General features: G+C 40.3%; 1 protein-coding gene across 16 annotated transcripts in view; it reads right to left on the bottom strand.

The window, feature by feature from the left end:
* Positions 1 to 12332, bottom strand: part of RREB1 (ras responsive element binding protein 1) — a 140604-nt gene that overhangs the window by 24526 nt on the left and 103746 nt on the right. For all 16 annotated transcript variants that reach the window (XM_073332104.1, XM_073332105.1, XM_073332118.1 and 13 more), the window contains one exon: positions 638 to 827. In XM_073332104.1, the coding sequence (XP_073188205.1) occupies positions 638 to 827 (190 nt within the window). The remainder of the gene's footprint in view (positions 1 to 637; positions 828 to 12332) is intronic.

Below are 12332 nucleotides of genomic sequence, written 5' to 3' on the forward strand. Positions count from 1 at the left end.
AGGTGGGCTCTGCAAGTAGAGGGATATAAACAAGATTTCTAGTGCAAAATTTTACAACTCAAAAATACTTACAAAATGCTTTTTTCTGTAAATTCTGTAATACGTTCAGAATTTATGCAGGTATGGGGGTAGCGTAAAGATTTTATAGGCAAACATTTGGGGGACCTGTCTAACCTCACCCAAGGCGTCACCATGCACAAGTAATATAAATTTCACAAACTGATAAAACCTCTATACCACACCAAAATGTACATATAAAGAGCTGAGCAAAACCCATCACGTATTCCTGCCTCCACCATGTGTCTTTTATAGGTATTTTAAATGTGGAACAAAACTAATTTTTTGTTTGGGGGACTGTGAGGAGGAGCGGAGATTAGTTTTTAACAGCCCAAAAAGTTTTCCTTTAAAAAAATATTATAAAAAGCCTTTAGCAAACTAACCTAAAAGGCACCACACAAGACGCCACTTGAGAGCTAACACCGAAAAGAAAATTGTGGAATCTAACAAGGTTGAATATGTTCTATAGCTTTCCACAAAATATTCTACAGCTAGTCCCTGCATTACCCAATACAAAATCCTTCAATTAATTCAACAGATAAGCATAGCTGCGATTTTCAGAGCTAGGGATATAGAATACCTGAGAAATGTGGGGGAATTTCCTACAGGAGAAGTCTGTGAATCCCAAATCGTGGAAGCCCGCTGGAATTGAAGGATTGTTCTGAATGAAAGGCTTTCCCAATGGGTCTCTTGGAAGCTGCTTGTGAATAACTGCATTATGACGCAGCAAACCCCGATGAGTGCGAAAGGTAATACAACAAGTGTCACACCTGGAAAGAAAAGGAACAGAGTAAAAAGTCACGGAGTGATTTTAAGTGTAAGGAGAATGGTCATCTTTTCTGTCATACTAACAACTTGGTAACAATAAATAAAGTTGTGTCCCATAAAATGCCTAGTAACACAAATAGGACAGTTTTTAATCCTGATCACTTTCTACCAGCTTCTGGCTAGTACAGTAAGTTCACAGGAAGTTCAAAGAATGCAGCACATGTAACCCGAATGTCACATGTTAACAGACAATGAAGAGAGACTGGGACCGCAGCATGCTGACACTGTTCCCATTGTCTCAAACAATCTACTTTGATAGCTTTATGTTGTTTAGTTTAAGTACAAATTCTGGGACTCAAGTGCTACAATCATCATAAAATCATAGCGGTGGGGAAGGAAGGGATGAGAAGTCAAACTGAAGTCAGCAAGCACCAGAGATCATATACTGATAGGCTTTTTAATTAGCTTATGCTCAAATAAATGTGTTAGTCTCTAAGGTACCACACTCCTTTTCTTTTTGCGAATACAGACTAACACGGCTGCTACTCTGAAACCTTTTTAATTATTGTTCACTGTATTACAGAATTTCTACTGACCCTATCAACAAACTTCTATGTATAAAATAGCAGAAACTATTTTACACTCCACTTCATTGTCACACTTCCATTGTTTCAGAGTAGCTGTAGTTCACAAAAGCTTATGCTCAAATAAATTGGTTAGTCTCTAAGGTGCCACAAGTCCTCCTTTTCTTTTTGCGGATACTTTCATTGGTTTTCCTAAAGTAACACCACTACCTCACACTTTCTTTTACATTAGAGTATAACCTCTTTGGAAAAAAGCATCTGAAGCAGATTCAAAAGTCTTATATTATATACACACAACTCTCATAGTCAATGTATCCCAAAGACTGATGCAGTAGCGAACACATTTTGATACCATACCCACACCAAACAATATTTGCACAAAGCTGACTTGCACTATAAATGTCACATTTAAAATTCAAGGTTTTCAGAATGCAGCAACATTTAGACAACATGCCAAGATCAAGTGTAAAGAACTTGATTAAATATCTGGTATCCTAGATTTATACCATAAAGAAGAATTCAAATCTCAACACTGTAAATAGTAAGCAAAACATTCACACTGAATTCAGACAAAGACAGATCACTTCCATCAGCAGTACCTTGCCACTATACTGTCAACTTTGCATTAAGATGTCCTTTTCACAGAAGCAAATGCCAATGAACAACAGTAATTTAAACTCTGCCAGTGGAAATTTTATTAGCAATATTTGCACATTAAACCCTATTTCTTGCATTCCTGCCATGCTGTGCTCCAGAGTGAGGTTTTCTGCAATAAGAGACTTACCCACAAAACAGTGTTCAAGTCATTTTTCCCTTAAACTGCTCATAAGAAGAATTTTTTTGACATCCACTATTACTAGTACTGCAGAGTCCCATTAATAAAAAGTGTAAAAAAATAAAAATCATCACTAGCTAATCTTCTAACCTGACTTCTGCTACGCCTTACCTAAATGCATGGCAGTTTTACTGAAAGCACAATAACGGTCTTCAAGGTGAGAAAACATCCTGCAATTGGAAAGAGCTTCTCTGACAAAGTCCTGAAACAGTCCCCTTCTGTCCTGACCCCTAACTCACTGCCATTGCTACTCTTTTTATCACTTTACAAACTTTCATGGAACCTTGTTTTTTAAATTCTTCTCTGAAAACAAAGAGATAACCAAGTCACCCACAAAGTAGCTGACCTCATGTTCCCCAAGTGCTGAAAGAAACGAGTGTGAAGTATATGTAACACTGCTTTTGTTATCATGCTGTGTAGAAGGATAGGACATGAATATTATGCTCTTGAGCTTTAATCTGCTTTATCTCCACTGTCAGTTCACTTGCATATTACCTTAATAATTACTGCCAGCATACTGTCTGCATTCAATTAAATATGGAATCATACACATTTACAAAGCAATTGTTTACTTCAAGGGGTCTGCTAAATGTGATGACAGCCTTTGGTCATGCTAGAGAAATACCAATGTGTTAGAGTTCTCAATATCATAATTTGCAGCTGTTCTGTTACTAGGCCTGTGATACCTGTTATTCTATGATGTAAAGCTTTGTCCTTTCTTTTTAAAAAACAAAACACCCAACAAACCCCATGTGTGAGACCACATGGGAAGGAGTGCGTCAAGGGTTAAATAATTACCAAAAGAACTCATATAAACATAGAGGCATAAACTCTTAGAAAAGATGACATGTCAAACATGAAAGCAAATAGTGTCATCAGTAACTTTCCATGGTGCCAGAACAGAGGAATAAACTTTAAAGTATTGTATGTATTATTACATAAGGTTCCATGGCTTGCAATATAACCTAGCTACTTTGATCAGAAAGTTCATTCTGCTATGTCTTATTATTTGTTTGTACTGTGGTAATGCAAATAGACTCCACTCATAGATCAAAGCCACAAACACATAAATTTGATAGAAGTAAATTTTGTTTTCTATACACTCTAACCTTTCAGATGCAATATATCCTAAAGCACATTTTATAAAGGGATGAGTTAAATACAGGTAAAAGATGTGCCTGGAGACAAACATGGCAGCTATCGTGCACTCTGCAATAGCTCTGACACAGCTCTGGGCATTAAAATCTGTTTTATTGAGAGGCAGGAAACAGAGAGTATAGAGCTCCCTTTTAGTATTTTCAAATGGTGCCATACATTCTTTAACTTCCACCTGAACAAACTAAATAGGAATAAAAGGGTCTTGTCTCCACTTAACATATCTGACAGACAGCACAGCTAATGGAGCAGCTTTGTCTCCTACAGTACCACAGCATCTGGACAGAACATAAGAGTTCTGTAGGGAGTGCTAACAGCCAGTTCAGGCTGACATCTCAATGATGCACCGCAGTCCTAGCATCTTATGCCCACTCTGTGTGTGATCTATACTGGCTGCCTTTATGCTGTCCTTGTTAGGTTTCAGAGGTCTCGTCAGAAACAATACTCAAGATTCTTTCTTTGAGCAGAGTCCCGATAGCTGTCTGTGCTCTTACGCCATCTACAGTCTTAAGGATTTGCTAGTCTTGCCTCAGGTTGGCAAGAGACCTGGTTGAAAAATGGCAAGTGTTCTCCGTTAAACTTTAAAAGGAGAAAAATGTAGGAAAAAAATTTGGATTTTTTTTGTTCCCTTCCTTCTTCCCCGCGCTGGATGGGGAGAGAAAGAGGAAAGAAAAAAGTCAAGTGATTTTTGATTTGGTTGGAAAACCCTTTTTGTTCATTAAATGTTTTGACAAAAATTTCATGACCAGCTCTAGGTAATACTGCCATTGCTATGCTGGGCCCTAGGATGTATAAATCACTGCCCCTTGACTGAACATCTTAAAGAAGTATTGGAGCTGTGTGAGACAGTCAACACAGTGGAGACAAAGGCATGTCCTGCTCTCCTCTCTCAGAGGCAACACACAGATTAGATTCTCTTGGGGTTCAGACTCCTCCATCTCACAGACAGGTACCAAGGTTCAGGCAGTGAATCAGAGAGGATCGATCTCAGGATTTAAATTGCACAGTGTAGTGAATAAAAATTCTGTCTCACACTCAACACCTGTTGACATGGCTTCAACTTAGAAAGCTGAAATAAAACCGGCATGAAAAGTCATCACCCAGAAACTTTTGGAACAGCCTCTATCAGCCAGAGACACTTAACTCCAACAGGCCAATCCTAATGCCTCCCAGCTAACTCTTGGCACCTTGTTTCTAAAATGCTCTCCAAGGACAATGGAGGTCATTGTAAATCCATTCTTGATGCAGAGCAATGCAGACAGAGCTGTAGGCTCTTAAGGTCTCCCAGGATTTGCAAACCTCACTTGGGCTTGTCAGTCTTCATTACAGAGTCAATGTATAGTCATTTTGCCCAACACTTTTTCATTAAGTGCCAAGGACCTCTGAGCTCTTTGTGTACAATTAATTTACCTTTCAATGCAATGGCACCACAGCTGTACAAACGAATGCCAACTCTATGACAAAGACATACAGATATTGCTACACTTTATATTGTAACTGATAAGGGGAGTTTCATATTATACCAGTGAATGGTCAACAACATACTAACTATCTTCATATTATTCCATTTTAAAATAAGTTGTCATGCTTGACAATACACCACATTGTAAATGTGTTGTTTTTTTTTTAACTTATTTTATTTTATTTGTTTAATTTAGGAAGCCAGGCCTTTATCTTCTTGCTTTATGGACAGCATTATCTTTCATCTTTTAAATGAAAAACCACATACAAATACAATCTTTCTAGCTGAAAACCATATTCCTAAGAATCAAAGAAAATAGCTTAGGAGAACGCTTAACTTTTTTTCATCTGTGCTTAACGGCTTTGGAAAGAGTATGAAAAAAGACACATCAAATAAAGCATTTGAAACATACGGCAATACTTCAGTCACAGTGAATTACAGTGAACCCATTACAATTCATTACACAGTGAACCCATTACAAACTAACAAGTATGCCCCATGTCCATTGCCAAGTCAAATAAGGATGGGATGATTACGTAAAACACAGATAGAAGTCCACAAAGGATTTTAGTAGAGTGACACCTGAACATCTGAAGAAGGTAAAGATATTGTACTTGCAAAACAGGTTTCCAGCTGTACTTGATGTAGGCTGGAATTGTTTTAGAATTTCCTAACATTTGCTGTCATTTTCTATAAATAGGAATGCAAAGTGAACTTTATCTCTGCAATTGAATATTTCTCCAACTAGAGCAGTGGTTCTCAAACTTTTTGTATTCGTGACCCCTTTCACACAGCAAGCCTCTGAGTGCGACCCCCCCCCCATATAAATTAAAAATGAGGGGGAGTAAATGTAATTTAATGGGGATTAGGGCTGCCAGCCCATGGAGCGGGCAGCTTGCGACCCCCCATGGAACTACCTTGCGACCCCCTGAAGGGTCATGAGAACCCCTGAACTACAGGCAACTAAGCGAACAAAAAAAAAGAATATTTGCAGTGCACCTGTGACTGTTTCATAATGGGCCTCACTTTCAATCTCCTTGCACCCTGTGCTGTCCTTCAGGTCCATGCCAAGCGGGCGAAAACATTCACATTCTGATCTGGTAGCATTTTATACTCACTTTACTTTGGTGTAAAAAGTGAGAGAGGGGAAAAACAGGCTCCAGAAGTTACGGGTGCCAACCACTACTGTAGATGTGAAACACCACTGTAAAGTGGGGTTGACTTGGAGCTTAATCCCCATTTTTGGGCCAATGCATCACCTCTACATTATTATAGTACAGGTTTGCAAGAGTAGTCACACTGGTGCAAATTATCTTAATGTAAACAAGCCCTAAATTTACAAAGGTGAGGAATAAAATGTACCATTTAAAGGAGAATGCTGATGTGGAAACATTAAAAACACTTTAAGGTCCTTTTGAGAAGTAGTCAACTCTGGGTACCTTGTTCATGAGGCAAGCCAAAATGTGCAGCACCTATGACTAAAGTACATATGCAAGAGAGGTTTACATAAGCAGGTAACTAGTCATTATCTTATTCTCTGGGCCAATTCTAGTTTGTCAGCAACGTAAATAACTTTTTTTAAAAAATGGAATGACTCCTTTAAAACAAGATGCAGAATCACCTGTATGTGTAGTTCACTGTAATTTTTAAGTAAAAGACTGTACAGGCAAATAGCAGACACCTAATTTGAACTCTCTTACAATTTTAGATTTCAGTAGTCAATGTCTTTCAAATTCTAAATTATTATACCTCTACCATTCTGTGACTGAGAAATTAAAATAAATACTAGCCTCTGCTTTACATAAAAGACCTAGATAAAAAGAATGTTTAAATGTTCCAGAAGCATAAGCTTTTAGATGACTAAAATGTAAAATTCTCAGAGCTGTGTGGATCAAAACAAGGCTGTTGTGCAAGTATGGAAGCAAACAAAAGCTATATTAGTTTCCAGTCTCCATTTAAAGAAAGACTAGAAATTAGATGAAGCTTTTTAAGTATCAGAGGAGTGAAGTTTTGGAATAGCCTTCCAAGGGAAGCAGTGGGGGCAAACGATCTATCTGGCTTTAAGATTAAACTCGATAAGTTTATGGAGAAGATGGTATGATGGGATAACATGGTTTTGGTAATCAAATATTCATGGTAAATAGGCCCAATGGCCTGTGATGGGTGCTATTAGATGGGGTGAGATCAGAGTTACCCAGGAAAGAATTTTCTGTAGTATCTGGCTGACGAATCTTGCCCATATGCTCAGGGTTTAGCTGATTGCCATATTTGGGGTCGGGAAGGAATTTTCCTCCAGGGGAGATTGGAAGAGGCTCTGGAGGTTTTTCACCTTCCTCTGTAGCATGGGGCACGGGTCACTTGCTGGAGGATTCTCTGCTCCTTGAAGTCTTTAAACTACGATGTGAGGACTTCAATAGCACAGATATAGGTGTGAGGTTTTTTTTTGTAGGAGCGGTGGGTGAAATTTTGTGGCCTGCGTTATGCAGGAGGAGACCTAAATATCTATGAATCTATAAAGCAGATTTTGAAAATGCATGAACATTTTTTCCATACCAATTTTGTCCTTTTCTAGCCAATATTTTAAGTGACTGTCACAAACAGAATAAATTAAAACTAGCTATAAAAAACAGTCTATGACAGAATCCTTTAACACAAAGCTACACTAATAAATCATCCAGCTCCTCACACTTGAATTCCCAATGTGTCAGCATTAAGTTTGAATCCATATGGCATTCCTCTGTTTTCTAGTTCACATCGTCCTTAGGATTAATGCCATCTTTAAGGACCAATGCAAAATACTGTGCTGGCATTTTACAAGGATAGTGGAACAAGGTAGGGAGGTTATGGGAGGCAAGGGGGGGGGGGAGATAGATGAGAAGGTGTAATCTAACTTCTTACTCCAAACGCATAGGTGGGGAAAGGACAGCAAGGGAATCACAGTTCTATCACTGATCGTTTCAACTGTGGAGAATGCTGTAATAATTTCCCCCTTACCTCCCGAAAGAAGTTTTTTAAATTTAAAATTTTCAATTTCGTTTGTAAAGTTCTTATCAAGTGACAGACATTCCTTCTTGAAAGGATTTAATTGTTCACATTTTACTTCTCTTGCCTTCTCTTCCAGGGAGAGATGGGACGGAAGGAGAATGAATTGGTTTATGCTCTTTTTTAGCCCCACCCGGTTCCAGACATTCAACTCCTTTCTGGACAACCCCCTTCCCTCCCCTCCCTCCCTACCCACAGCCCTGAGAAATGATGTCAAACAGCTGCTCTAATCTCTTCCAGTTGCTGGTAGACAGAGTGATGGAATAGTGGCAGCTCTCTGACCACGGCTGCTGTCTCCCAAAGATCCCAGAGAATCTACTCAGCTACAGTCACAGATGTATAATACATGCCTTCTCCCATTCTCTACTCTTCCAACAAGACAACTCCATTTTTTTCAACCCAGATTCAATGTGGTGTGAACACAGAGCAAGAGCCTGACAAGTTTGCTTATGTAAGGGTTAGTACAAAAGCTGCACATTACAATACTACACTGTGCAAAATCTGCACAAAGCACAAGGCTGAAGAGAGACTTCCCTTGTATACAATGGGAAGTTTCTGACATAGCAGACTAGGCCTCTGATGCAAGCAGCTCTAGTTAAGTCAACAAAGGTGGGGCTTTTATTTTAACTTTTCCCTCATTCTCCATGGCCTGTTCTCTTTGCTTTTATTTCGTCTCCTTACTTTCAACCTCTTTCTCCCTCTCCCCACCCCCACCCCGAGAAAAAAACAAAACAAAACAAAAAAAACAACCAACCCCCTGACCTTGGATGCAGTAAGGCTGGAACCATTTCATCAGACTTTCTATTTATAGGATGATGCTTAGCAAGGGCACAATGCTATGTACATTCCAAATGCTGCACATTACTCTTGCAGTCTGGACCAATGTGTAGAAGCTTGTGCAGCTCTGATATAAACCAGGGTGAAGTTCCAAAGACAGTATTTTAGAACTTGCTGGTATGCTGCAGAGTCAGTTTCAGCATTAATATATCATAACTCCCATACTCAAAGTAACTCAGGTGAAGCTCACCATTACCAGATAAAATCATAAGATACTTTCTGAACAGATTACTCGATTAGTTCTTGACATTCTTCCTCACCTTTTTAAAAAATAAGGGGGAAGCACTTCACATTTCTGGCAGCAACTTAGTGAATTCTGTTTACTAGCAAATGACCGATTTTTGTAACGTCAAGACAGATTCGGACATCTCCACTCGGGTAGAGTTGTACCTCAGTCTGCAAGTGGCCTCACTGATTTCAATGGAATTATTTATGGAGTAAGGTACAACTTAGCACAAATAAGAGGACACAGAATATGGCCCACAGTTATTTGTACAACAAAAAATGTAGCTAATTTTCTTATAATTAAGTTTATGACTTTGGTCCTAAAAGATACGCATCAAGAAGGCTGCTAGACAGAATCACAGAGCTAGAGCTACATCTGATCAGAAACAATGTTGATCTATTTTTTAAAAAATGACTACAAATGTACCTGGAAAAAAAAATCGTATGTTTCAGTACCAAATGGCCACAAAAATCTTCATTTGCACCACACACAGATGGGTAAATGTACAGACGTGCCTATGGGCACACAAATGCAATTTTACCTCTTGCAGTCTCCTTTGAAAATTCAGTACTTCATGTTCCTTTCAAATACCCAGTAGTTGCATATTTTAGAAAGCTTTTGCAGAAATTAATAAAAGGATATTTGCTACAGAAAAGGGCCCCAATAAATGTTCTCTCTCACTACATTACTTAGGAAGAAAGCACATCTCTCTCCGAGAGCTTGTCTACACTAGAACAGCTCTCTGTTGATGACAACAGGTGTCAGCAATGGGTATAGCTGAACCTGTACTGAACATGGCTTACCCTTGTCTGTACTTGCAGCTAAACCATGCTCAGTACCTGTTCAGCTGCTCCCCTGCTGATGCGGTCACTAGCACCAAGTAGTCTTTTTAGTGCAACAAATCCTGGGAGATGGGATGGACTAGCACACTAACGACCTGCTTTACCAGCCTCAAACCGCCGCCCACGCACAAAGCTCCTTTCTGTAGTACACTCAGCACGTCATCCTGTTTCTATTCTTGTAACCAAGCTAGATATTCAACACCCTGTGACATCCTACACAACTTCACACAGGGGATGTCCTCTCTGCATCCACTCACTATCTGATATCTTATCCAGCAGCTTCAGATTCCCAGGCTCACAGCACAATGAGATCCCTGATGTGACCATGCAGTCTCTATGTCTGAGCAGGACTCAAGTGCTCTGTAGAATTTCTTCGTTCTCTTTTAAATAAAAACGCTAGAGTTCACTGTAGCTAAAATTCTAGTCTGTTCTGACAAATCACCACAAGGACAGATGCTCTAATAAACCTCACCCTGTTTTATTACTCAGTTTTACTTTATTTAGTCAGTGACAGACTCCAGTTTGGCTACATGGTTTTTTTGTTTCCTTGAGATGATTAGGAATTACCTTCTGCCCCAGAAAGAAAAGGAGTACTTGTGGCACCTTAGAGACTAACCAATTTATTTGAGCATGAGCTTTCATGAGCTACAGCTCACTTCATCGGATGCATACCGTGGAAACTGCAGCAGATATTATATACAGACAGAGATCATGAAACAATACCTCCTCCCACCCCACTGTCCTGCTGGTAATAGCTTATCTAAAGTGATCATCAAGTTGGGCCATTTCCAGCACAAATCCAGGTTTTCTCACCCTCCACCCCCCTACACACAAACTCACTCTCCTGCTGGTAATAGCCCATCCAAAGTGACAACTCTCTTCACAATGTGCATGATAATCAAGGTGGGCCATTTCCTGCACAAATCCAGGTTCTCTCACCCCCTCCAAAAACCACACACACAAACTCACTCTCCTGCTGGTAATAGCTCATCCAAAGTGACCACTCTCCCTACAATGTGCATGGTAACCAAGGTGGGCCATGTCCAGAACAAATCCAGGCTCTCTCACCCCCCCCCCCCGGGACACACACACACACACACACACACACTCACTCTCCTGCTGGCAATAGCTCATCCAAACTGACCACTCTCCAAGTTTAAATCCAAGTTTAACCAGAACTTCTGGGTAGGGGGGGGATAGGAAAAAACAAGGGGAAATAGGCTACCTTGCATAATGACTTAGCCACTCCCAGTCTCTATTTAAGCCTAAATTAATAGTGTCCAATTTGCAAATGAATTCCAATTCAGCAGTTTCTCGCTGGAGTCTGGATTTGAAGTTTTTTTGTTTTAAGATAGCGACCTTCATGTCTGTGATTGCGTGACCAGAGAGATTGAAGTGTTCTCTGACTGGTTTATGAAATGTTATAATTCTTGACATCTGATTTGTGTCCATTTATTCTTTTACGTAGAGACTGTCCAGTTTGACCAATGTAAATGGCAGAGGGGCATTGCTGGCACATGATGGCATATATCACATTGGTGGATGTGCAGGTGAACGAGCCTCTGATAGTGTGGCTGATGTTATTAGGCCCTGTGATGGTGTTCCCTGAATAGATATGTGGGGACAGTTGACAACGGGCTTTGTTGCAAGAATAAGTTCCTGGGTTAGTGGTTCTGTTGTGTGGTATGTGGTTGTTGGTGAGTATTTGCTTCAGGTTGGGGAGCTGTCTGTAGGCAAGGACTGGCCTGTCTCCCAAGATTTGTGAGAGTGTTGGGTCATCCTTCAGGATAGGTTGTAGATCCTTAATAATGCGTTGGAGGGGTTTTAGTTGGGGGCTGAAGGTGACGGCTAGTGGCCTTCTGTTATTTTCTTTGTTAGGCCTGTCCTGTAGTAGGGAACTTCTGGGAACTCTTCTGGCTCTATCAATCTGTTTCTTCACTTCCGCAGGTGGGTATTGTAGTTGTAAGAAAGCTTGACAGAGATCTTGTAGGTGTTTGTCTCTGTCTGAGGGGTTGGAGCAAATGCGGTTGTATCGCAGAGCTTGGCTGTAGACGATGGATCGTGTGGTGTGGTCAGGGTGAAAGCTGGAGGCATGTAGGTAGGAATAGCGGTCAGTAGGTTTCCGGTATAGGGTGGTGTTTATGTGACCATTGTTTATGAGCACTGTAGTGTCCAGGAAGTGGATCTCTTGTGTGGACTGGACCAGGCTGAGGTTGATGGTGGGATGGAAGTTGTTGAAATCATGGTGGAATTCCTCAAGGGCTTCTTTTCCATGGGTCCAGATGATGAAGATGTCATCAATATAGCGCAAGTAGAGTAGGGGCTTTAGGGGACGAGAGCTGAGGAAGCATTGTTCTAAATCAGCCATAAAAATGTGGGCATACTGTGGGGCCATGCGGGTACCCATAGCAGTGCCGCTGATCTGAAGGTATACATTGTCCCCAAATGTGAAGTAGTTATGGGTAAGGACAAAGTCACGAAGTTCAGCCACCAGGTTAGCCGTGACATTATCGGGGATAGTGTT

The sequence above is a fragment of the Lepidochelys kempii genome, chromosome 2 (assembly GCF_965140265.1).
Source record: "Lepidochelys kempii isolate rLepKem1 chromosome 2, rLepKem1.hap2, whole genome shotgun sequence".
NCBI classification, from domain to species: domain Eukaryota; kingdom Metazoa; phylum Chordata; order Testudines; family Cheloniidae; genus Lepidochelys; species Lepidochelys kempii.